At 53.9% G+C, this 26,670-nt stretch overlaps 1 protein-coding gene and 1 long non-coding RNA gene across 2 annotated transcripts in view; one reads left to right on the top strand and one right to left on the bottom strand.

The window, feature by feature from the left end:
• The window catches only part of CREB3L1 (cAMP responsive element binding protein 3 like 1), a 34,868-nt gene that overhangs the window by 7,571 nt on the left and 627 nt on the right, over positions 1-26,670 (bottom strand). The window contains exons 2-5 of the mRNA XM_059140961.1: positions 8,059-8,287; positions 5,498-5,682; positions 2,265-2,343; positions 408-565 (exon numbers count right to left, since the gene is read on the bottom strand). Coding sequence (XP_058996944.1) covers positions 408-565; positions 2,265-2,343; positions 5,498-5,682; positions 8,059-8,287 — 651 coding nt within the window. The remainder of the gene's footprint in view (positions 1-407; positions 566-2,264; positions 2,344-5,497; positions 5,683-8,058; positions 8,288-26,670) is intronic.
• Positions 12,905-19,208, top strand: LOC131811913 (uncharacterized). Its single transcript, XR_009346164.1, has 5 exons — positions 12,905-12,967; positions 13,559-13,631; positions 14,670-14,785; positions 16,191-16,248; positions 18,717-19,208. It is a non-coding gene; the product is annotated as an uncharacterized LOC131811913 (long non-coding RNA).

The raw sequence follows: 26,670 nt of genomic DNA, 5'->3' as shown, positions 1-26,670 counted from the left end.
GCAACCCTTTTACCTGCACTATGATCTTTGCTTGGGAGGCTCCACACAGGACTCAGCTCCATGTTTCCCAGGGCAATTTTGGGCCTCCTGAGCACCACTCCCCAAGCAGTGCTCCTTGGAGCTGGCCTGAGCCATCATCCCCGGTAATGTGGAGTTCTAGTCCTGCCTCTAGTCCCTGCCACAGTGGGGATTCGGCAGCTTCTTGGACTTTTCTACCTGTTTCCTCTTTACCCCAGAGCAGGATGAAAAGATTCTCACTCTCATCTGCTGGGCACACATCTCTCTGAATGCTTGTGGGGATGGGGACCATCAGGGTTGGGGGTCCCAGACCCTTCATCGCTGCTCTTGTGCAGGGTGGACTTACTCAATCCCTCACCTCTAGGGCCAGCCCGCCCCCAGCTGCTTACGTGAGGGGCGGTGAGAAGGGGGGAAGTGGAGATGGCCGTGGACGAGCGGGCCATGGGCCGGACAGGGCTGGAGGGGGGCAGAGAGCGGGGACTCTGGGAGCCGTCACTGTCGCTGCCGTGGCTGCTGGGGGGCGTCAGAGGCATCTGCACCAGGTCCTCTGGGGAGAGCAGGGGGAATCCAGGTTAGCAGGGTTGCAGCCCACCTCTGCTTGACATCAGAGGTCAGCCAGGTCCCCCTGACACTGTGGGGGACGGAACACTGGGGCCTTGACCAGCTATCCCATCAGAAGCTCCTCTGCCATGTCAGAAAGTTAAGCTAACATCCTGGAAGTTCATTTCTGAATGCCACCCCGTCTCCGACGCCACAGAAGCCTGGCTCCTTTAAGCCCGGTCCCTGGTGTGACTATCATGGAAGCCAGATTCTCGAAGTCCCTCCCCCTCCCTGACTTCACAGGGTCCAGGCCCTTGGGAGCCTCCACTGGTAACCCCAGAGGGGACTGGAGTTTGCCCACAGCCAGACCCTTGGGGATCAGGCGGGGAAAGCAACAGCCTCTGTCACTTCCTTTTTCCCACTGCCAAACATCAGCCACAGCAATCTCAGGGTTTCCACTTCCAACTTGAGTGTGACAGGACAGCAGGCACTGGGCTCTAAGCACACCAGCCAAGAGCCCTGCAGTCCGAAGCCTCCCCTCCCCACTGCTGCTCTGTGGTTACAGCATCAGGAAGACTGACACGCTGTAGGTGGTCAGAGAAAGGCCTAGGTAGAGCCACAAGGACCGAGAGCCCAGCAGGGAGAGCTCCCAGGACAGCACAGAAAGCCCTGATCATTGCGGAGTGGGCTGAGGCTCCAGAGGAACAGCCACGTCCTTCCAGACTCTGCCTCGAGCTGCCCCCCTGGAGGAGTCCTCTCTCTCTCCCTGGACTTTCATTTGCCTCTTAAGAATGCCATAAGGTAAAGAGCCTGGAATATGGAGTCAGGGGGCCTGAGTTCAAGTTCTGCTGTCATGTGCCCCAGGTGTGTGACCTGTAGTCCTATTTCTTAACCCCTCCCAGCCTCACTTCCCTGCTGGAAGGGAATGAATGGACTGCAGGGAGCCGTGAGGACACAATGAGCTCATGTCTGTGAAGATGCCTTACGGATTGAAGAGCGCTTTACAACATGATGTGTTTTCACGATGGCCCCTTCCTACCTTCTGTGAATCTTCTCTCCGAGGAATGGAGCAATGGGAGGGCGAAGCTTGGGTCTTATTCATCTTTCTAAACCTTGTGCTACTCAGCCCGGAGCCTGATACACAGTACATGCTCAATGAATGTTTGATGAATTAATGAGATAGGGTTGGAAAGATTTGGTCAGCCTGTTCTTCTTCTGGCCAATTCAAGAAGCTTTCTCTGTTCCCTTCTCCCCTGTCAGATCTGGGGATGTGCCTTCACAGCCTCCTGGAAAATCTGCCATCTTTAACCCATACCTGTGCTATGAAATTGGCTCTCACTACTCTGTGATCTACTGGCACAGGACCTGTCTTCTGTCTCTGCTTCCCGAGACATGCCCAACGAAGTCTTGTGGATGGATGGATGAATGAATGGGTGGATGGATGGATGGATGGGTGACCACAGAGTGGGCTTCCATTAGTGAATGACAGGAGGGGGGATTAGCTAACAGGGTGAGGGTGTCAATAACAGAGATGACAGTTGTAGACTAGGTAAAAAGGGAGCTGGATGGTTGGAAAGTGCACAGGGCAGGGAGGAAAGGGTATTCTGGGGAGATATGGGGGCTGTTGAGGGAGATGGATGGGCTGGGCCAAAGGATGCTGTCTGCCCAAGACTGGAAAGAAAGAGTCCCTCTCTGGACACACTTACCCGGTGTCACTTTGAGGAACTGATTCACCTCCTGGGGCTCTGCTTTGATCACTGGCAGCTGAGTCATCTCTCCTGGGGCCTGAGGAAGAGACAGGTCCAGCTCCATCAGCTGCCCCTGGGGCTGTCCCCACCATGCCGTTCAACCTCCCACCCTCCCTAGGGCTGGCGGTCTGCTCTGCACAATTAAGGAGGTGGATAGACCCAGGGTTCTGGGCACAGCCCAGATGGAGGAGAGGCAAGTTCTGAGGCTTCGAGAAGTCAAGTCAGACCTAAGAGAAGAGAATGATAGCTAAGTAGCTAGTGTAGTTTAGACCTAAGCTTGGAGAAGGAGGGCTTCTTGTGGCCTCCAAGGGCAAGGCCATCTCTTTAATGGAAGCTGCTCTTTGCGGACTCTGAAGGTCACAGGCCTTGGTATATGGGTTGCCAAGAGGAGAAAAGTAATGTCTGGCACATTGTTGCTGTTCAGTGAATGGCAACAGTAGCAACGATGAAGACGGCCTGAACTGGCTGGGGGTGCGGGGTGAGCTCTCTAGGCAGCTGAACCTTGAAAGGAGTCTTGAAGTATAAACAGGAACGTTCCAGATAAAGGACAAGGCAGGTGGTAAGTGAAATGAAAGGAATTTCCATCTGCAAAGGCCCAAGGGGCTAGAGAGCATGGCTGGCTCTGGAATCTGCAGGTATTTGGGGGTGTCCAGAGTGTAGGGGTGTGCCAGGAGGGAGTGGTAGGAAACAAGACCAGAAGACCTGGGCAGGGGGTGGGGTGGGGGTGGTGGTAGGATTCACAGAAGGTAGAAAGGGGCCAGGCAAAGAAGTCTGAAACAATAAAGAGTCCCTGATGGGGTGTGTCGCAAGGGACTGACAGAACTAGGTTTATGTTTTAAACAAACACGCGCTGCTATTTCTTTATGTTCCAACTTGCTGTTCCAGAAAGGGCATCAAGAGCATGCATGGCCTACTGGGTATTTACCCCAAAGCTACAGATGTAGTGATCTGAAGGGGCACGTGCACCCCAGTGTTTATAGCAGCCATGTCCACAATAGCCAAACTATGGAAAGAGCCTAGATGTCCATTGATAGCTGAATGGATAAAGAAGATGTGATATATATGTGTGTGTAGATATATACACACACATACATACATACCATGGAATATTACTCAGCTATAAAAAAAAGAAATCTTGCTATTTGCAATGACATGGATAGAATTAGAAGGAATTATGCTATGCAAATAAGTCAATCAGAAGAAAACAATTATCATAGGATTTCACTCCTATGCAGTATTTAAGAAAGAAAACAGGAGCATAGGGAAAGGGAGGGAAAAATAAAACAAGATGAAATCGGAGAGGGAGACAAACCACAGGAGACTCTTAACCATGGGAAACAAATGGAGGGCTGCTGGAGGGGAGGGGGAGAGGGGATGGGGTCTCTGGGTGATGGACATTAAGGAGGTCATGTGATGTAGTGACCACTGGGTGTTACATGCAACTGATGAATCACCGACCTCTACCTCTGGTACTAATAATACATTATGTGTTAATTAATTGAACTTAAAAAAAGAACATTCTTGGCTTCCTACACACGATTCTCAATATGCATCTGACTGGTTCTCTCTTTGTGGAAGGCACCGTGTTTTGGGGTGCTGGATTTCAGGGCTGAGTCTCTCTTTTGGGTCCACAGCCAGCAGAGAGAGGCCATGACACTGTGGGTGTGACACAGAGCCTCCAATGTGGGCAGATGAGTAAGAATCACAGAAGGTTCAAGTTGGCAGGGACCTTGGAGAGTCTCTGGTCTGCATCCCAGCTCAGCCCTCAGGGGACAGAGAAGGCACTGTGATGCGGGAGGGTGTGTCACCCAGCCTATTACCAACAATGCCAGCTTCTGGTTCCTGGACCTTCCACAAGGGCATCGCGCTCTTACTAGAGTGGAAAGTGTGGGCTTCTGAGACTTGGAGGCCAGTTTTGGAATGCGGTTCATTATTTCCGCGTGTGGGATTTTTGTTTTTGTTTTTTTAGAGAGAGGGGGAGAGAGGTGGGGGAGGGATAGAGAGAGAGAGAGAGAGAGAGAGAGAGGCTCTTAAGCAGGTTTGATCTCACGACCTGGAAATCATGACCTGAGCAGAAACCAAGAGTGGGATGCTTAACTAACTGAGCCACCCAGGTGCCCTGCAGCTCATTATTTCTCACTGTGTGATTCTGGGCAAGTCCCTTAGCTCCTTGAGCCTCAGTTTCCCTCTCTGAGGCACATGCCCCGCCTCCCGAGGCTGGCTCTCGCTGCTGCTGCGCCTTCCTTTCCTGCTTTGGCAAGGCCTGAGGAGTCGCTGAGCCATCTTGGAGATGGTCACAAAAGATCTTCCGTCTTTGCAAGGGGCCCTTGGTCATCTGGGTCAGTGGGGGACGGGTGGGTAGGAAGGGGCTAATCTTGGCCTTGGGCGGAATACATTTTGATCAGGTGAGACATGGTGGCCAGCAGGGGGCAGAGCCAGTCAAACCCCAAATGTAGGCATTTCAAGCAGGCCCTTACATTGTAGACTCAGGGCTTGGAGCCCCTTAGAGGCAGTTCATGCTCCCATTTTACAGATCAGAAAGCTGAGGAAGAAAGAGAGGGGCAACATGCCCAGAGCACAAATGAGAGCTGAGCTGGGACCCAGGCAGGGCCCAGAGTCTGGGGCTCGCATTCCCAGGAGGCTCTTCAGATGTTCCTGTTGGATCTAGAGTTGAATGCGTATCATGGAGAGTAGGGGGTGGGTGAGGGGGTGGGGGGGGGGCGTCGTGGGGGGAGGGATGGCCTGAATGTATGAGGTAAAAAATATTGATCTCACAAACATATACAACTGAAATACAGCGCAACTGTTGTATTCTCATTTTGGTCTTTCTTTTTTAAAAATCCCGACACTTTTGAGAGAGTTGTCTGACCTGGGCTTTCTCCATCCCTGAGGCCCTGGACCAGGCCCCTGGTGCTCAGCCCTGCCCAGGTCCCTGTCAGCTGCCTTCTGCACACAGCGAGGGGCCCCAGCTTCCTCCGAGGGTACTACAGCTTGTTCCCATTCTAGGACGGGGAAGGGGCAGCCCAAGGGGTCGGCAGAGGCCTGGTGCAAGAGTTCTGACCCTCAGGTTGCCCCCAGTTCATACAGCCCCAGGTTACGCAAGGCTTCCGAGGCCTCTTCCCACAGAGGCCCACCCCACCCCCAACCCCGGCGTCCCTCCCTCAGCCCCTGGGAACAGTCCTCAGGCTCACCTGGTGGGGGATGGGCAGCCTGGACAGGGGGCTGAGGCCCAGCAGCGGGGGGGCGGCCATGGCGGCAGCAGCGGCCATGGCCGAGGAGGCAGCCAGAGGGTCCACGGGCAGCTCCGGGCTCTGCTCCTGCTTCACCATGACGGAGCACAGTTTGTGTCCCAGCACCCATGCTCCATGTTCCACGTCTGGGGAAGGGGGCAGGACCAGGCTCAGGGGACTCCCTGAGCAGAGGGCTCTGCTGCCCTCCTCCCCCTAGGAGCTGCTCTAGACTGCGCTGAGGAGAGAGACTAGGGTACAGGCAAGCAAGGGCAGAATGGGGCACTTGTGAGGTAGGCTGGGGCCAGAAAGGTTGGGGAGGTGGGTGGGCATCTATTTTTTTACTCAGCAGCTCACAGAGCAGGCATGGACAACAGATCTGGACCCCTCTTGACTGGCTGTGTGACCTTAGGTAAGTTGCTTAACCTCTCTGAGCCTTAGCTTCTTCATCTGTAGATGTGCCCAGCTAGAAGGAAATGCTCAGTAAATGCTAGCTATTGTTAATAGAATGGTTGCTATTCAGTGAACATTTGCTGAGCACTGTGCTGGGCTTTCAGGACCTTGTGAGAGTCGCCAGCAGTTTAGAGCAGCTGGAATGCAAAGGGAAGGGGAAGGTGGGCCCACAGAGGCCAGCAGGGGTAGTGCAGCCTTGGAGGCTGGGCTCACAGCTGTGACTTTGTCCTAAAGGTAATGGAGGGGGGGGCACCGAAGGGTTTAAGCATGCTCAGATTGGTAATGTCAAAAAAAAATCATGCTGTGTGCGTATGGAGAAGGGCCTGACTGCAGGCAAGATGGAGGCAAAGAGACTTGAAAGAGGTTGATGACATAGTCCAGCAAGAGAAGATGAAGCCTGAGCAAAGGAAGGGACAGTGGGATGGAGGGGAAGGGACATACTGGAGACAAGTTTAGGGAGAATCCACAGGACCTGCTGATGGGCTGGGGGGGTAGTGAGGAGGTGGGGGTGGTGAGGGCATGTGGTTGGTGAGGTGTGATGTGCAGGTTTCCTAGGGGACGTCCACTTCCTGCCCTCTTAGTGGAGCTCCTGGCCTCACCTGGGCCACAGGGCTGGCAGGCATCACCCCTTTTCCTGAGTAGTGCCTACAGTCCTGCACTCCAAGTCAGCCCTGTGAGCCCCCGGCAGTGGTGACATGAGGCGGGGGTCTGGGGAGCCGGGATGCAAGGGAAGGACCAGGGTACTCTGGCCTTTGGGGCCTGCTGTGGGTAGAGAGAGGGGGTCAGTGGTGCCCGGTCCCACCTCAGAGATGAGGCCCCACCCTGCTGGGAGCCTGAGTGCCCCAGCTCTGGGCCACAGCCTGCCCCAGGGCTCCAGGAACACCCACAATCTTCCCAAATTACAGGGCCAGCTGTCCGGCCTCCGGGAAGCTACCCCTGCAAAGGGCCCACAGACAAATTGCTCTAAAAATAGACTTGGGGTGGCCAGCCTGGGCTGGCCTAGTGGGGGTGGATGGAGAACCTGCCATGGGAGGAGGTCCACCCCACACGCTGCCCCTCCCCAGGGTGGGGTCTGAGGACCTGCTGATGCGATTTCCAGAAGCTTCCCGGAGAGGCCAGGGCATGCAGGGATGCTAAGACCTCTGTAGCCCCAGCCCTTAAGCCATCTGAACCCCAGGCGGTGTCCCTGCCCCCACAGAGGTGAGCAGGGTAGGGATGCAGAGTCCCATCTCTGCCCCTGGGGGGATCTCAAAGACCCTCAGAAGCAGCACACACTTCTTGAGCTGAGTGAGGCTCTCAGGCCTCACTACTTCTGAATTCTTTTATCCCTCCCGATATTCCTATGCGGCAGGCATTATTATTCTTCCCATTTAATAGATGAGAATATTAAGAAACTCATTCAAGACCACTGTCCTCAGAAGAGAAAGCGGAATTAAAAACACTGGTCCCTGGGCCAGCCGCTAAAGTATTAACAAGACTTTAACACTCACAGTGAAAATAGCCAATAATTCTTTTTATATATTATGCGCTGGGCACTCAACTGGGTATTTTATGTACAGATTTAAAAATCCTGGCCAGAATTCCTATGACACATTTATTATCTTCATTTTATAACTGAGAAAACAGGCCCAGGGAGATAAAGCAACTTGCTCAAGATCACATGGCTGCTGGGAGAAGCATCCGAATGCACAGCAGAACCGGATTGGTCCACACCCTGTACCCCGTGAGCAGGCCCTTGAGGCTGGAGGATGCCATGGTGGCAAGGGTGGGGGGCTTGCTTGCTCCCATGTCCCTACCAAGCATTTTACCGTGTGTGTGAACATGGTAAAATTCTCCTGAAGAACTTTCCTGAAGCCTCATTTTTCTGGGGGGGGTGGGGGGTGGGGGAGGAAGCTTTCAAGGGAGCAGAGAAGGGCACTGCAGGCTGAGATGCCCAGGGGCTTCCCGGAGGAGTCACCCACAAACACCTCTCAGAGGAGTGCGGCCCCCTGCCTTTTTGTTCTCTCTCATATCAAACCCTCCTGGGGGTCCTGGGGTCTGGGCTGTCCCTGGGTTCTGCTACCCTTTCTTACCTTGGGTGGTGTCCTCCATCTTGATGGGCACGAGGGGGCTCTGAGGTGCCGAGTCACCGCTCAGGGAGTAGCTGTGCTCAGCCTGGATGCCTGGGGTGGGGGAGTCCAGTTCCATGTCCAGTAGAGGGCTCTTCTCGTCCAGCACGGGATCATCAAAGAAACTGCTGAACAGGTCGTTGGAGAAGTCCTCCATGTTTTCTGCAAAGTGGTCCAGGTGCTCCGGGAAGTGCTGGGGAAGGAGGAGGGGGAGGGGGCAGTCAGCTTTTCTTGAAATGGGGGCACACATGCTGTTGTAGTGGGGCTCCCAAACCTGCCACCACTGCCACTGTCACTGCAACCTCCCCATTATTCTTCCTGCCATCAGTAACGCCACCACCCTCCCCACTACCCAAGTACCCAGGACAACTATTATGGGTTCTGTCATGACCATCATCGCTGTCACCACTACCTCTCCCTCCACCCCCGCTTGCCATCTCCTGCCTCACTGTCATTATCCTTAAGGAGAGGGCGCAGTAGCATCCCTGGACCAGGTGACAGGATACCAGGCTCTCAGTTCTGGCTCCGGGACCTTGGTTCAGTCACTCAGACTGATTCTCCATCCACCCTACTTCATGGGAAGACTAAATAAAGAGGGTGTGTCTACACCAGCAAGTTTGCATCCTAGAGATGTGTTGGTGTCTTTGGTATCTTTCACTGGAGTGCAAGGTGGGGGATTATCAAGGCTTCTCCTCCCCTCATTAGCACAGTCCACATCTGTCCTTATGCCTCCAGACTCTGCTCTTCCAGACGTACTTTATGCCAGGAGATTAGGCTCCAAAGCCATGTTACATGGGTTCGAATCCTGGCCTGGATACTTGTGGCTATGACTCAGTGTTGATGAAACTGTGGCTCAGGGACTCATGAACGGGTTGTGAAATCAATCTAGTAGGTCACAACCAGGATTTAAGAAAAAATAAAACAGAAAGAAGAGTAGAAAATACCAGACTGCACTTCATGTAGGGAGCTAAAATACCTGGTAAGGTTCTTGTCCCAGTTGTGTGTGTGTGTGTGTGTGTGTAATGAAGTAAAATACATTTCTTAGAAACGAAAAAGGTTGAAAAATATTCATCTCTGAGATCTTGGGTAAGTTAATTAACGTCTCTTTGCTTCATTTCCTCTTTCGTATGGTGAGGATGATAACAGATTCTGTCAGAATTGTTGTGACGATGGCCCTGAGTACATAATAAGTACTCAACAAACATTACCTCTTATTATTAATAAAACACCCTGTGCCTGGTATGTAGTAGGTGCTTATTTTTTTCTCTCTTAAAGAATTATAAACATGCAAGGAAACACTACTGCTGTTCATTATTTACTGACTGAGTACATTTGCTGGTGGGGTGGAAGAGGCGGTGGGAGGGGGATTGCTTCAGGTCCTGGAGTCCAGCCTGGTGAGGGGTTAATGACTGGCTGCTGTGGTGGTGGCTTGAGGTCTGGATCCATTGGCCCTTTGTGGCATGGAATACTCAAAGCCTGCCCCAGTCCTGAAGGGGTGAACAGAGAAGCCCTCTGAGAATAAGCTTGAGAATATTTCACTTCTCTGTGCCTCAGTTTCCCTATCTGCAAAGGGGAAATAATAGTGCCTACATCATAATGTTGTCATGAAGAGCAAATATTTGTGAGGTGCTTAATATTCACCTTATAGGATTATGAGGGTAAAATGAGTAAAGTACGTATACCCCTTACACACAGAACACACACACATTAATGCACGTAGCAGAATGGTGCCTAGTGTGTAGTGAGTACTCAGTGGTTGGTAGCCATTATTAGTATGAAAATAGCAGCTGCCAAAAGCCAGTCTGAGCCTGAGCTGAGCTGAAGAATGATCAAAGAATCAAGGACAAAATAAATGCAGAAACCCATCAACGCAGGTTCTCTCTCCCCTTCTCCCAGTTTGCCAGGACTTATCATCTACTCTCCATTTTTACCATGATTTTAACCTTCCAAAGTGCTTTCATATGCATGATTTTAGTTAATCCTCATAATCACCCAATGGGATAAGGAAGTTGCATATCTGCATTTGACAGAGAGGGAAACTGAGGCCCAGGGAAGCCAAGTACAACAGGAAGTGTCCACAATCCCTCATTGTCCAGTCCTTCCCCAACTGTAGCAGACATTGCTCTGTTCACAAATTGCCTGTTTGCCAGCCTGAAAATTCCCTGAGATGGAGTCTGTATCTCGTTCACCTGCTGGATCCCAGCACCTGGCCGGTGGGAACTGCTGGTGGAGGGATATGGCCTTGAACCCCAGAAGGCAATGCCATCAGTATGTCAATTGATCATCAGCGCCTGGCGTGAGGCAGTACGAGGAGATACTAGTACTAAACACATCTCTGAGAATAACTGATCCCGCACTAAGACCATTTACAAGGTACTCCCCCCCACCCCAGCCCCAGCCCGCCCCAGGACTGTGACTATGCGAGCTAGACCCTCTGCAGGACTGGGCCAGCCCAGCTGGGGGCGCTTTGCCCCTGCCCTTTCTCTCGGGGTCTCTCAGAGGCATGGTGTGGGGCCCAGTGGGAGGGGGTGGTGAGGAAGGGAGGGCAGTGAGTCAGCCGCTAAGGTATTCCTCCAGCAGCTGCTTCTCAGGAGATAAGGGTTTGCCAAGCCTTTTCCTGGGGCCTGGGAGAGGAGAAATGCTTCCTTCAGTCTGGGCTGGGGGTCCCTGAAGGCCTTAACTCCAGGCAGATGAAACAGGCCCTTCTCAGAGACCCCTTTCAGGGTGCCCGCAGATCCTGCTCAGGGAGCTCAGCTGGCCCCGTTTTGTGAGCAGCCCCCACCTGCTGGAAACAGCAGCCAAGGCCCAGCAAGATGGAGCTTCCAGAGGGTGGGAGCCAAGTGTAAGGGGAGGGCGGCCAAGGGGCAGACAGGGTGTGGGGGGGAGGGGGAGGACATTCAGAAAACACATCCTCTTTGCGCAGGGCTTCCTTGTGTGCTGGTCGCACCACCGGCGGTCATGGTGGGCATGTCTCATTACCTCCAGGCCAATCTCCTACTCAAGGGAACATACCAGAAGGGACTCCCTTCGGAGAACTTTGTAGCCTTGTTTCTACCTGGTGCCTGACTTTTCAAAGCAGCCCAGTTATGGCTGGTTTGTATCATCACATTAGAGACAGAAGGTACCGGAGAAAACCGACGGTCCTCACTTCCCACTCCCATTCCATTTCCTAATGAAGAAACTGAGGTCCAGAGAGGGAAGGCCACCTACCCAGGGTAACACAGTGAGTTGGTCGTGGTGAGGGAGGGGTTCTCTGCAGCTCCAAGGCTGCACAGGAATGGGAATCACCTTCTCCTTGTCCTCGCACTTCTTCCACGGTACCCACCCTCCCCCAACCTTGCCACTCCGGGGATCTCGGGCCTCCTCAGCTCCAGCATGCCCGCGTTTCACCTAAACCCCCAACCACACCCAGCGCTACCCCCAGTTCGCACGCTAAAAGCTGATATTTCTTCAAGACTATCCGAAGGAAATTATTCGGGGTGGGGGGAGAGGGGGTGTTAAATCTGTAAATGGCAGGGGGTCATGGGTCAACGTTCAGAGGGGGATAGGGTTCTATGGGGGTGGTGAGCGTTCTGGGGTGCCTTGCCAGGCAACCGGGATGGGAAGCCAGAGAAGGAAATATTATGATTTGTTTCCCCTCCTCGTTAAAGACTTTTTCCTACAGTCCTGCCAATATAAGCTCCTTCTCGGAGGCCAGGCGCAGTTAGCCCCGGCTTCCCTCTCTCTCTCTGTCGGAGAAGTCTCGGACTGTCCTGCTTGCATCTCCGCGCACACCACTCCCGGCGATACCCGCAGCGGTAGCCGGGTCTCGGCCGCCTGCCCTTTGAATGTAAAGAAACACGGGGTCCCGCCAGGCACAAGTCGCCCGCCAGAGGTTAACGCCCGCGCGCTGTGGGACCGCCCCGCGCCGGAGTCCGGCCTGCTTATTGGTGGGTCCCGCGGAGCTCCTGGCCAATGGGAGGAGGCTGCGGGAAGCCGGCGGCAGGGAGCGAGCGAAGGAGGATTCCGCGCTTCGCAGACCGCCGGGGCGTGGGAAGGGCCTGGAGCGCCAGGTCCGACCGCGCGTGCTTCTCTGCGCTTTGGGCAGAGGCGCTGACGGCGCCTGCGAGCTTCAGGAGGCTGGCAGCCCCACGCAGTCCCAAGACCCTTATAAGTGGCACGACCCCCCAGCAGGAGGGGGGAAGTGGAGAGGGAGGGTCTCGCCAGACGTCCCCGGCTCGCAGGGGAGGTCTAGCAGCAATTCTTAAGTCCCTTCACGGCTCTTCCAGCTCAGCTCCCTCCGTCCGATTTCGAGCAGCCCTACCACTGGGCGCACTGACGGGGCGGCGGGTCCTTGGCCTTGCGGGGAGTGGGAACGCTCTTGGGGCGGTAACAGGACCAACTGTAGCTCCTCTCAGTACCCCTCCTGTAATTTCTTCACTGGGGTCAAGGCAGAGAGGGGAAAGCTCCGGGAGTCCAGCGGTCTGCCCAGACGGTGTGCGGGAGAAGGTTCTTCCCCCATCCTGGGGCAGCCTCAGAGCGCCCCCTTCCCTCCGCCCCTAGCCCCACGGCTCATGCACCCGGGTCCCTGACTTCTGCCTCTCCCCTCGCCCGCGCTGATTCCGTCGGTGCTTGGGGGAAGGAGGGAGGAGACCAGAGTGGGTCCAGCCTGAGCTGTGGGATAAGGAGTGGGGGGGGAATCCCGAGCCCGGACATTCCTTCCGAGAGTTAGCTCTGGGGAGAGATGGGAGGAGAGTCCTCTCACATTTCCCCCTTCCCTCCCCCGCAGGCACCCCCCCCCCCACCATACTGACCCATACATTCCCGGACGGTTACTTGCCTCGTGGTCACTAGAAAATCGACCCCATTTCAAGTTGAAGGGCCACCAGTCTGAGTCAGTGCTGTGCCCTGAGTGTGTATGTGTGTGTGTGTGTGTGTGTGTGTGTGTGTGTGTGTGTGTATGTGGTGGGGAGAGGGGTAGGCTCAAGAAAGACCAGGGAGGGACTTAGGGGAGAGGAGGTGGGCCCCGGGTATCTGGTTGTCAGGCCCTCCCAGTCCTTAAGCATCACCATCCGGGCATTTGGGGGCCCCTTCCCAGAGCCAGAATCAAAGGTCCTCCCGTGAAGGGGAAAAGACCCTGGACCCAGACTTGGGATTCCCCAGTTCAAGATCCAGCTGTGCTCCAGGGCAGACCTGGGCAGGGGCAGGTGATATCTCCTTGACAGGCCTCAGTTTCCCCTATCTGTTATACACCATGTTCCTACTGAGGCAGGGGTGGTAGACAGAAAAAGCGTGAGGCGAACAAGTCTTCAGAGATTGGGCTCTTTTCCTCTGTCCTGGCCTCCCTGGGGACTGGGAAGGGGTGGAGCCAGTTCTCCAGTCCCTGGAGCTGGTCCCTGAGTCTTCCTGGCAAAGGCATGGGGGTTAAGGAGGGGGACACATTGTTCCAACCTCCAACCTCACTCTCATCCCCCGTTCCCCACAGGCCCAGGGAAGGCGGCTGCTGAGGTTTCATATTTTCCCCCTACCGAACTATTCACCACAGAGCCCAAGTCCAAGTAAGCAGAAAAGCTTCTCTGTGTGTGTATGTGTGTGCATACATGTGCATGTGCTCTACCGACGTGGGCTGTGAGGTTCCTTCTTACACAGGGAAACACCACTTTTCTGATACCACACAACGGAAGATCCGCATCCTCGGACACATCCCACATCCAGCCTGGCACACACACACTCAGGGGTTCCCCGAGGCTGACACCGGCAGGCACCAACACAGCCCCATCAAGGACACACTCCCCAGGGGTGATCAGACGGACACACATTCTCCTGTAGACACGCACATGCGCGCAGCCACCCCCGAGATGGTCAGGCACGGCCCCGCACCCTCTCACTTGAACACACACAACATGTCACACCACCACAGAACTAGAGGCTGACTGCGCCAACCCACACGCCTGAGTCATATGACCCCCAGCGAGGCAGCATTGGGAGTCCCAGGCTCGCCTGGGGCTGGGACAGTGAGGGCTGGGACTGGAGGAGGGCATGCCACAGGGATTGAGCCTTTCCGTGCTTGTGCTGGAGAGAGGAAGGGAGAGCCCACCATTGGCTGCTTCCCGCACACACAGCAGGGTCTGGGGAGAGCGTGTGTTCTCATTCTCCCCTATAGCCCCCTGCTGGTGTGGCTCTCTGCTCCCCTCCCCTGACACAGGTAACCTTTCCCTGGCCAGGCCACAGACCCCTCAGGAAAGCAGAGAGAGCTGGCCTGCAGGTTCCTGGCCAGCCCCTGGCACCTTCCAACCAGGCGGCCCATGTGCTGTGGCCCAACCCTGGGGTTAGTGCCAGGTACTGTCTGGGCAGGAGGAAGCGGTGGCAGCAAGTGCCGCCGCCCAGGGCTGGGATTAGCTGTGACTGGCACCACTGAGGGCGCAGCAGCCCACGGTCTGGCTGCTGGAGATGTTGGTCCATACGCGGTGGCCAGAGGATCCCTGTGGAACAGCTCAGGACACTGGAGACTCAGTGCCAGTGCTGGCACTGGGGGCCTCTGGAGAATAAGGACATCTAATCACATCCATTTATTCGTGACTTATATATTCCTTCAGGATTTACTAAGCACCTACTATGTGCCCAGGCCTGTGTATATACAGATGAACAAAGTCCAGCTCCTGCTCACAAAAGACTTTCTGACTAGCAGTATGAATACACCCCACTGAGGAAGGTAAGTCTCAGGCTTGAACTCTGATCAGTCTCCAGAACATTCTCTACCTTCCATTAAGAGGTACCTCCTAACACAATATGACTATGTGACTTTCCTCCTCGGTATCTATCGATGGCTTCTTACTGGCTTTAGGATAGTTTCCTAGTGTCTTAGTATAGCTTGAGATGATCCAGCCACATCGCCTCTATGTCTGCTGTGACCAGTTCTCATGTGTATCTCCGAAGCCCAGCGCTGGTCCCAGCACATGCTAGGTGCTCAGCTGTTTGCTGAGTGACTGCCTGATGGACTGAACGAATGGGTGAATGAAGGAATGTGCCAGTGAGTTAATGGACTGAGGCCTTTCTTCTGCAGCTGAGCCTCCAGGAATGACTGGCCTGAATTCCGCTTCCATGCCAGCTTACTCCCGCTGCAGGCAGAGTTTCCATGCTCCTGGCCTCCTTCCCTCAGCTCCTCCCTAGTGGGGCCTGTGGTACCCAGGTGGTTCTTTCCCAAGGCCCTGTTGTTCTTAAGCCCCAGACAGACCAGTTCTCAGGGACCAGAGTCCCCTGTTTGGTGCTGTAGGAGCTGCCCTCAGGGTTTGACTAGGCCCGAGAGTGTCAACAGAGCCCCGTGGCCACCCAGCCAAGCTGCTCTCCCGGCCCCTGGCCAGCTGGAAGGCCCTTCTCAGTTGGAGCCTGCCACCCGGCTCTGGCTGGAACTCCCTTGGCCTCTTCCCTCTCTCCAGTGCACTCAGCGTTCGGCCCCTGGCTTCCTCAGCTGTCCCGGCCTGTCTGAGTTGTCCTCAGGTTTTATTTTTGGAAGACGCTGCATTCTCTCTCCTTATTTACTCCTTGCCTTCAGGGAAGGTGCGGGACCCCTGGGTTCGGCTGGGGATCAGGCTCTGGCTCTAGCCTTGAGGGTTTGGGCCTCTCTGGGACTCCAAGGGAGGGGAGCTCCAAAGACTCCCGACCCATCAGATGCTTCAAAGCCAGCTGCCTCTGTTCTCCTTCCCCCACCCAGTGTGTGACTAATGCCTGCCCCTGCCCTTCTTGAAGAGCCCCACGATCGCCAAAAAAAATCATCACCATTTTTGAGCTAAAAAGAATTCTGGCATCGTTAGGTCCGTCCCCTCTTATTCACAGAGGCAGTGGAGTTCAATGGTTAAGAGCAAGGGAGGCAGACCGATCCAGTTCTAATTCTGGTTGTTACTTACTGTGTAGCCTTGGGCAACTTTCTTAACCTCTCTGGGCCCCAGTCCCAGCTCTAAACTAGGGGTACTGATCTCTAACTACTAGGGTGCCACGAGGCTTCAATAAATGATGACATTTGTAAAGTTTGGGACACAATGCAGGATGTGTGGAAGGGTCTCACTGACACGGAGCTGCTGCTGCTGTTGTTGTTATTATTATTATTATTATTATTACAGAGAAAAGAATGGAGAGCCAAGGAAGACAGTGGAGTTGCTCAGCATCACACAGCTTGAGGTAAGCAGCCATTTCCAGAGCCTTTCCTCTGTATCTCCCTTCCAAGGAGAAGAGAGGGCCTGGCATCAGCCTCCGAGAGGAATCTCCTGGAGTCCGTTGCACAGGCAAACCCCTGGGCCTTTGGTGTGGGGCTCCTACCGCCATGCCCAGGCCCTCCTCTGGGGCAGGCGTTTCCTCCGGGGCCTCAGCAGCCTCATTCTTGCTCAATGAGGGTGAGGGGTCTGGCGAGGAGACCCCAACACTCAGCCCCAAGGTGGACCTCAGGCCAGTGGGACTCAGAGAGGAGGGGGAGTGCTGGGTCCTGACATCACAGAGCAAAGAAGCTGGAGCCACAGCCATGCGGGCCAGCTGGGGCCCTTCCAGCCCGTCCAGATGTCTCAGGAATGTGCTGAGCTGGGAACTACCTCGCTCCTTCCCTCACCACCCCCAACCCCTCATCCCCTCATATGCTTTGCTCAAGCTCTGTCTCGGCCCCACCCCCTCTACCCTCTCTCTTTCATCTCTCTCCGGGAGGGCCTCCTGTCAGTGGTCCCTCTGGTGCCTTGCCACAGTCTAGCTCCCTCTCAGACCTCTGAAGAGGTCACGGAAGGCAGGAGCCCTTCCCCTTCTGCAGACCCCATGGGCTGACCATGTGGGGTGGGGGGAGATGGGAGCCTGAGCTAACTGGGAGGGGAAAGTTCTGAGCAGATAGTGCATGCCAGATCCCAAATGTGGAACTGATTTGCAGCTCTGGGAGAGGAAGGGGTGAAGGCCGTGGGGTAGCAGAGGGCAGGGCTGGGCCTCTTCTCCGGGAGGATGATGAAAGGGGCTCTGGGCATCTTGTCTTAGCTGATGGCTGGGAGGGCCAAGGAGGTGAGGGTGCCAGACTGGGATGGCCTCAGAAGGAGGGCTCAGATCCTTCTAGACCCCCAGCGCCCTACATGTCCCTGTAGGGCTGAGAGTGGAGGGTCCTGAGCTGTTGGAGGGGTGGAGGAACCCTTTAGGGCCCGGGGCCGGGCCAGGAGGAAGGACATGGTTCAGGCTGGAGCTCTGGGCCCTGCAGCGCGAATTCTGTTTCCTTGCAAGGGTGGAGTTGCCTTGGGCCTCTCCAGGTCAGCCTGGCCCAAGGGCTGCAGATGAAAGAGCCTGATGAGAACTGGTACTCCAGCCCAGTGTGAGAGTCACTTCAGGGCACAGGGTGGAAGTCAGAGAAGAGAAGGGACCTGGGCTTGGCTACAGCCTCAGGCTGCTCCGGACTCCAGACACAATCCTCTCACCCTTTGGTGAGGGTCCCTCAGCATCCAGACAGGCTGACAGAAGATTCCTAATGGACCCTAAACTCCTAGCACTGATACAGTTCAGAGTCACTGGGACCACCACTTTGTCCGGCTCAGAACTATCTTTGGCTCCCTCCTCCCTACTGAAAAACTCCTATCTCCTAAGCATGGCATCGAAGCTCTGTTATTCATGTGTCTCAACTCAGCACTGTAGTTGGAGACCCTCCTCCTTCTCTTCCCTCTATCCTAGTTGGATGACCACTCCCAGCTCCTTGAAACTGCTTTGAGCTTCAGTGCCCCAGGGCCTTTGCTTATACCATTCCTAGTGTCTGGAATACCTTTGCACTTTATTTCCTTATTCCAACTCCTATCATCCCCTAAGGCCCAATTAAAATGCCACTTCCACTAAGAAGCCCTCCTTGGTCGCCCACCCGTACCTCCTGATGCCCCTCTTGAACTGCTACAGCACTTATAGATTGTTGAGTCACTGGTTAGTATCATGTCCTGAACTCTAAGTAGGCACAATGGGACCCATCTCTCCTTCTGAACTCATACCTCCTTGAGGGTAGGATGCAGGATGGAGTTCATCCTTGAACTCTCTACTGGGCCTCACACAGGGCCTAGCATATAGTATGCCTAATAATGAAAATAATAATAATAATAATAATAATAATAGCAGCTAATATCTATGTCCCTGGCACTGTTGTAGCTCCTTCCATGTAGTATCTCATTTAATTTTCAGAAGATAAGGTAGTATCCTCATTTAAAGTTGAGAAAACTGAGGCACAGAGAAGTTAAGTAGTTTCCCCAGGTTCATTCAATTAGCAAGAGACTGAATCAGGATTTGAACCCAAGCTCTGATTGCAGAGTTCGTGCTCTTAAACAAACATGACAATGCTGGTTGTTCAAGGAATCGTTGATTTTCTGCTGCCCTGTCCCAACTCCAAGTACAAAGCCAGGTACAAACTATGCCCCCAAATTCCATGCACTGGGTCCTCACTTGGGGTCCCAATGTAGTTCATCCCTGGCTAAGCCCAGAAAGAGCTTTGCAAAGGGGGTCTTGCATCTTCTGTCTTTACTCAAAAGAGCCCTCCAGCTCCCAAGAGGTCAGACAGATAAGGGAAATAAAATTCCTACAACCAGGGCACCACAGCGATGGAGAAGGTGGGACCTTCCTCTGAGGACTGACCAATGCTGGGACCTCCCTTTCAGGTCATGACAACAACAATCAGAATAAAATCAGTGGCAACAACTACAATTTATGGAGGCCTTACTATGTGCCAGGCGCTGTGCTAGGCCTTATCTAACAGAATCCTCCGAAGAACCCCATGGCCTATGGTCATACTTAATGGATGAAGAAAATCAGCTGGGAGAGGTTCCAGCAGCTGCCCAAGTTCACAGAGATGACAAATGGTGAAAGCCAAGATTTGCTCCCAGGTCTGAGCCATTAAAGGAGATCATTCACGGCCACCCACCCCATCTCAGGATGGCTCAGGACCCCTGTGTTTTTGAGGTATTAGCTATCTGACCTGTGGGCTTGCTGTCTGGTCAGGTTGGGTCTGGGAGTAGGTACCAGGTCCCAGGACATTCCTGTTCAGAATCTGCCCAGAATGGAGTGGACTCAGGGTCCCTAGAACACCTCTCCCCCAAACTCAGGCAGCTTTGAGAGACCCAGATACTCAGAGCTGGGCTCAGTTCTTTTTTTTTTTTTAAGATTTTTATTTATTTATTTGATAGACAGAGAGAGATCACAAGTAGGCAGAGAGGCAGGCAGAGAGAGAGGGGGAAGTAGGCTCCCCGCTGAGCAGAGAGCCCGATGTGGGGCTCGATCCCAGGACCCTGAGATCATGACCTGAGCTGAAGGCAGAGGCTTAAACCACTGAGCCACCCAGGCGCCCCTGGGCTCAGTTCTTTAACAGGGGTAGTGAGTACACTCATATCTATTTTATTATCCTTTACAATTCATATGCATGCCTTACCTATATTCTTTTATGACAGAAAAGGCTACTATGGTAAAGTGAAAGGTAGATGTGGAATTTAGGTTAATAATCACTATGTCCATAAAAAATAAAGTCCACTTTAACAAAAGGTATCATTAAAGCTGGAAGTGTGGAAGTGTCCTTTCTTCCACTGTCTGTTCATCTACCCATCTATCCATCCATCACCTCTCCCCACTCCTTCCTTGCTTTCCTTCCATCCATCCATCCATCCATCCATCCATCCATCCATCCATCCATCCAATAAATAAGCATTTCCTCAGCACTCAGTCCCTATAGCTATAACTGGGCAACAGATAAAAATAATCGTCTGGGGACACCTGGGTGGCTCAGTTGGTTAAGCGGCTGCCTTCGGCTCAGGTCATGATCCCAGCGTCCTGGGATCGAGTCCCACATCGGGCTCCTTGCTCGGCGGGGAGCCTGCTTCTCCCTCTGCCTCTAGCCTGCCACTCTGTCTGCCTGTGCTTGTGCTCTGTATCTCTCTCTCTAACAAATAAATAAAAATCTTAAAAAAAAAAAATAATCGTCTGATGTTCCTGCTCTCAAAGAACTCTCTATCTAGTTCAGCAATGATGCAGCCAGGGCCCAGAGAGGGGAAGTGATTTGTCCAAGGTCACACAGTGAGTTTAGGAGAGGTGAGGATGGCCCAGGCAGAGGGGCACGCTTGGGAAAGGGCTTGGGCCTCCCCGCCTCTGAAGCAGTTCCCCTCAGTGACTGCTTTAAAACCTCCTCCCGGCTCTCCAGGAGGGCCTGAAGAGCCTGCCTTACTCCTCTGCTGCTTTCATTTTTGTTTTTCTTTTGGAAGGGGAAAAGGGGGACAGCTGCTGCTGTCCAGCTGTTCTACTGGACCACACAGCCCAGCCCAGATGTGTCAGCCTCTCTGGGATGGGTGAAATGGCTCCTGGGCCAAGAACCAAGGGCCAAGGGCCAAGGAAGCTGCGGTGAGGGCTCTGTCCCAGGAGACTTGGGAGAGGAGGCATGGCGAAGTCGGCAGCAGGGAAGCCCATAATTGCCCCAGTTGTCAAGCTGACTTTGCTGGTGACATGGTATGTCCAGGTCATGGAGATCAGACTCTCTGACATTCCAAGGAAATTGATCCCTTGGACATATTTTCTGTGATAGTCAGAGTTCTAGACCATCTCTTGTGCCTCCCAGCCTCTTCTGAACCAGACACCCCCACCCTTACCTTCTTCTTGCCCATCCTGATCAAGGGTCCTGCTACTTATTCTGACTTCCCCTCGTCTGCTTGAGGGGGTTACACAGTGTTCCAGCCAGAGCAATGCTCATGGTCTTGACTTAACTCCACCCAAATCTTCCTCCTCCATCCTGCCCCCTGGAGCGCAGAGACTTCCAGAAGAACAGCTTGTTCTCCAGCATCTGGAGCTGGTTTCTTGAGGGAGGTTCAGGGGCAAGCCAGGTCCCAGAGAGGGTGCTCCAGGAGGGCCTCTGGACCAGGATTTGCAGGAGGCACATGGTATGGGGCGGGGAAGACACAAGGTGGGGCTGTCCTTTGTCCTCTCCTGGCACAGCAGGCAGGCCAGCCAGACATAAATAGATCCTCCTGGGGAGTCCTGGGAGCTACAGAGAGCAAAGGTCCTAGTTCCCAGGTGGGCCGGGGAGCAGCATGCCCAAGCGAATCTGAGGACAGGGCATGGGATGGGTTGTGGGGCCTCTGCTTGGCTCTCACTGGCCAGGCAAGCTGCTGGCACTGCCCCTAATGCTCCAGGCATCCGTGGTTCCCTGAGGTTGACAGTGGGAGAGAATGAAGGCGGGGTCCCTCTCATATCAGACAGCCCAAACTTCCCGTGGCCTAGAGAGCAAAGTGCAAACCAGAACGAGAGAGAGAGAGAGAGAGAGAGAGAGAATGAGAGAGAGAAATTGAGAGAAAGAAAGAGTGAGTTGACGGTTCTCTCCCCAGCTTGACTCATTCCATGGGACCCCTGGCTCCTTTCCACCCTTGGCTTTCTTATCTGCACAGGGGACAAAGATACCTCTATAGGCTCAATAAAAGAGACAGTGCCTTCCAGCAAGTTCTTTGCCAAGAGGGATGGGGCCATGATGGAGAGAGTGTGCCAGGTCCCCTCCTCTAAGAAACCTGCCGTGACCTCGATCTCAGCTGGATGCTCCTCCTGGGGGGCCCGCCCTGCTCTGCACCATCCCTGCACCCGTGGTGCTGCTACTGTGTCTGCCCCCACCCCCTCTCTCACTTGTCTGTCAGTTGCTGGAGGTCGCTATACACAATGACCAGCAAAGGGCTCCTTCTGTGCCCATTTGTTAAAAGACTGGACGCATGGATTGAAGAACAACCAAGCGAAGCCCCAGCTGGTCCAGGGAAGCCAGAGGGACCCCACTGTAGTTTGGGGTACAGGCAGCATTTTTTGTGGGGTCCAGCATCCCAATGACCTTCCAGGCTAACCAGGCCAGGACCCTGAGAACTCTGGGGCCCCTTCTGGAATTAGCAATACACTTCTGGAACACTCAGGCCTGTCTTTTAAAAAAACATTCTCCTATTCCCTTCCAGGGACTGCTCTAGTCTGAAGTAATTTTCTCTACAAATACAGTAAATCCTTGAAATGGAGCAAAATCCACTACAAGGCAACCCAAACTTGTCTCTTTCCTCTGCCTGGAGCCCACCTCAAGTGATGGTGGGCAAAACCCTTATCTCGGGGTGGGCCGGTTGGTAAAGAAGTGACTGTCCCATGCTCCTCCGGAGCTTTCTCAGTTTGGTCTGCTGCATGTGGTCAGGTTCCATGATCTTGACTTTTGGGCTTTTTGTCATAGTACAGACCAACAGAAGAACGTTGCTTTTCATTGCTCCTGAAATAATGTAACTCCGCATTTTGCATGACTGAAAAATTTGGACTTGGTTTCTTGTCTTATGATGGAGTTTGACTATATTAAGCCCTTATTTTGTACCAGAGCACTGGGCTAGGTTTATGACCTAGCCATAAACCCTAGAACTGACAGGGTCTCTGTTCTCATGGAACTTGCTTCCTCAGTGGAGGAGATGGACAGTAAGCCAGCAACATAGCTGTACACTGGGATGAGGGCCATGAAGGCCTCAAGGGCTGACCCAGAAAATGAGAGGGGGTCAGGGGTCACTTGAGGTAGTCAGGAGGCTGCTCCAAAGAGTTGGCATCTGGACTAAAGAGAACGGGATGGAGAGAACCTGAGGGGAAGTGTTCTAGATGTCAGAAACAGCATATGCAACAGCCCTAAGGCAGGACTAGAAGAGACTTCCTTTGAAGCTGGGTAAGTATGGATCCAGGAGTCCCAGGCAACCTGAACAAGAGAAAACTGGAGAAGATGGAAGACCTAGGGCTAATGTTCAAAGATGAGACCTAAGCCACAAGTTCTCATCTGCTGTGGGTCAGCTAATTTACATTATCCTTGTCCAGGGGCCCTGGGGGTCTGTGCCATAGGATGGGGATGACTCAAGGCAATGACAACTCATTGGGAATCATGGAGATCCCTTCTCGAACCTCAGAGTATGGCTTGCAGGATCCTGATGGCTGGCGGCTTAAGCACCCTTGTTCCTCCTCCCTAAAAATATGTGAGGTCTGGGGTGAGCCCCCTTTCCCTCATTTAGCCATCCTCAGTTGAGGCCTCCTTTTTGCCAAGCACTGTGCTGGGCACTGGGGATAGCACAAGGGAACAAGACAGACTCCTGCCTTCAAGGAGCTTGTATCCCAGTGGGGGAAGCAAAAACAAAACAAAAGACCCCTACCCCAAACAAACTCAGTGTTTTGGAGGAGGACTAGGTATCTGGGGAGATCTCTCTTCCTGAGTTGGAGCACTGAGATTTTAGCTTCTCCATTAGTTCTTTTCTAGGGGATTCTACTCTGAGACCAGAGTGCCTTGGCCCTTGGGTCTTCTTTCCTGATGGTGAGAATTTAAAGAGAAACACACACACACACACACACACACACACACACACACACACACACCCCTCCCCTTTTAGGGGCTGTTAAAGGCCCACACACAGACAGAGGAACACCCAAATGCACATACTTCTCTAATCTCCCTAATCCCCCAAGGCTGGGATAGTGGTGGTTGTGGTGGTTCTCTGTTTCCCTATTTAGCTCTGGAGAAGCCAGGCTCTGGGCCTGGCTTAGCCCCCACAACTCCCTTCCCCTGGGCTGGTCCCTGGGTCCTAGTCATTTCCACACCTGGCCTCCCCAACTGCTGGGAGGTAAACGAATGAATGTACTGGGCAAACATCCTTGCAGCTTCCTGCTGCTCCCCTTTGAGAAAACAGCACTCCTCTTCCTCCTTCTCCTCCCCACACCCTCCCAGCTGGGGCATCTGTGGGATCCGAAGCCGTTTCTCTCTGGAGAAACTAGAGTCAGTCCTTCTCCTTAGCCAGAAGAAGAAGGCAAGAGGCACACAGACATAGTATCTCTGTCTGGAGACACAACCTGTTCTCCCTCTAGTGCTTTATCCCAGCTTTCTGAGCACCAGTCCCTCTCTCATACCTGCCCAGGAGCTGAAGGATCACAGGATACAGGGGACAAGGGCTCTCCTGTGGTCACATCAGGAACTGGGAAGGAGTGGGGGATGGAGAGGGAGTAGAAGTCCCCCACATCTGTCAGGAAGCACAGCCCCTTCTGAGGGATGTCCCCGAGAATCACACGGATAAGCTGGGAACAGCATGAAGGAATCTTCATAGAAGGCAAAAAGAAAATGTCCCTAACCCTCCAGATGTACCTGACTTGAACTGCAAACTCATTCTGTCTCTGTCCATGTGAACATGTATTTCTTACAGAGTTGTGTACAGGGTGAGCATCAGAATTTTGGGTTCTTGCTTTTTGCATGGGGCAACAGAACACACACACTTTCCACATGATCTTATGGCCTTTATCTGGATTTTTAAGGAGAGTGAATACCCTGTTTTCTATCTTCTAGACTGGGAGACACACAGACTCCATTCCTTCCCATCCTTACCTTGGAAAAACTTCCCTACCTTCATGCCAAATGAAGAGGGAGTCAGGGGTAGGGTTGGTATGTGGTCTCAGCTGTAAGGGATCTTGGACATATAAGCGGAGGCACCAGAGAAGGAAAGTGATTTGCTCAAGGTCACACAGCAACTCATTGAGTAGTTCTTAACCACCACTCCATCTAGTTTCTGGAACAAGTGAACTATAGAAACTTACCTGCCAGGCATTTTCCTCCATTGATTTTTTAATTAATTTTCTCACCACTATGGGGAAGGATCTATACCTCCATTTTTCCAATGCAGGAACCAAGGCCCAGAGGAAGAAAAGCCACTTGTCTGAACTGCCCAGCTGGCTGGTGACAGAACAGCTAGAACCAAATCTCCAGATTCCTAGCTGGGAGTTCTTGGTCTATCCTCCTAGAAATCCCTTCCTCTCTCCCTTCCTGGCTTAGCCTTGCCTAGGTTCAAGGTCAGGAGTTTCCCCGGCAGGGCTTTCTCTCCCTAGTCCCAGTGCTGGATACCACTGTCTGATCCTGCCTCCTTTCCTGCGCTGGACCAAGGCCCAGCTGAGCAGCTGGGGACACAAGGCTGAATGGAGGATCAGGAAGAAGCTGTAGGCAGCAGAGTTCATTCAGAAGAAAGACCCACTCAGCTGCTGAGGGCACCTCATGGTGCTGTGGGGAGAGCTCTATCACCCCCCCCCCCCAACCCTGCTGCAGGGGAACAAACTCCAAACTCCTCTCCCTCTGACTGGTATCCGTTACCAACTCCAGGAGGGGTGTACAGAACCCCCATTCCCTGCCACTTGATCCCCAGGATCTGTGCCAGACTATCCTTAGAAAGACTTGATTCAACTTCTGCCCACTTTACAGACAAAGCAGCAGAGGCACAGCTCACAGTGGGATGCTGAAGCAGGCGCAGGACTAGAACCCTGCTCTCCCCACTACCAGCTCAAGTCCTTCCCACCTCCTGTTCTTGGCCTGTGTGCAGAATTGTGTTGCTCCCTTTCCCTGGGACCAGGGGCCATCCTCAGAAAGCAGGGTGACCCAGATATCCCTAATGGAGGGCTGGGAGACCTCACACTCCATGCCTCCTGGACTCAGGTTCCTGTCCCTTGGCTTGTTTCCTCACCATCAGTCTAGAGGTCTGGGACAATTGAAGTCAAAGTCCACGATGTCCAATCCTGGAAGTCTCTGCATTTGGCTCTTGTCTGGCCAAGTTCATCGTGGTCCCAGGAGGTGGAGACTAGCCAGCAGAGACCCGTCAGACGGAATCCCAGCAGATTCCCCAAGCTGTCCACATTTCAACCCAGCAGGCCCTTCTGAACCCAAATATTTTCTTGCCTTGCGGAGCCCATGCCCCTCCCCCCAGCAGGGCTTTTGGGCTGAGCCTGAGAGAGGGAGGAAGGGAGGGAAGAAGAGAAGCCACGTTTCCTTAGGGAGGGAGGGGAAGAGAAAGAGAAGCATAAGCTCAGAGACAGAGATAGTCACGAAGACACAGGGAGAGAGTCAGAGAAAGGGAGATACGAAGGACGGAGGAACAGAACTAGAGACACAAAGATGGGGAGAAAGACCTCCCTTCTCCAGACCGATCATCCTGTGCTGCCCTGACCATCTCAGCCTCGGGTCCGTCCCTAGGGAACCTCAGGCCTGACTCCGCGGGGCGGCCGCGGCAGCACCCCTCAGTTACCAGGACTCCCTTAGAACCGGGGTACGACTCTGGCCCCCCAAGGGGCGTCGGGTCCCTGGCCTTCCGAACACTTGCGTGTGCGCCCCCCAGCGGAGAACCAGCCGCTGAGCCACCGAGGTCCTAAAGGGGGCGCAGGCAGGGGCGCCGCCACTTTTAGCCCAATCTGGTCCCGGAACCCCGGGGGTGGGTGGAGAACCGCTGGAAAATGGGGGGGGGGGGGACTTGGGGGGAGGCAGGACTGGTGTCCCTCGGGGACGTATCCAGGGATCGGCTGGCCCTGACTCCTCGACATCCCATTCCTCCTAGAAAGCCGAGGTCAATGTATCCACGGACGGAGCCCCCAGGACGGGTGCGCACTAGCGCAAGCTCGGAGGCTCCGGCCCAGGTTCGGGGTCTAGCGGGGGTATGGAGGGATCTAGTGCCCAAATCTCACGGCTCTAACCACGTGTCTCTCGGGGACCCTGCACCGAGCCCCCTCCCCCGCTTCTGCCCTGTGATGTGTAGTCCCGTCCCTCGGGAAGGGGGGGTCAGGCGCGCCGCGAAG

Source organism: Mustela lutreola, chromosome 1 (assembly GCF_030435805.1).
Source record: "Mustela lutreola isolate mMusLut2 chromosome 1, mMusLut2.pri, whole genome shotgun sequence".
NCBI lineage: Eukaryota > Metazoa > Chordata > Mammalia > Carnivora > Mustelidae > Mustela > Mustela lutreola.
The sequence above is the reverse complement of the archived record's forward strand: the minus strand, read 5'-3'. Positions and strand labels throughout refer to the sequence as shown.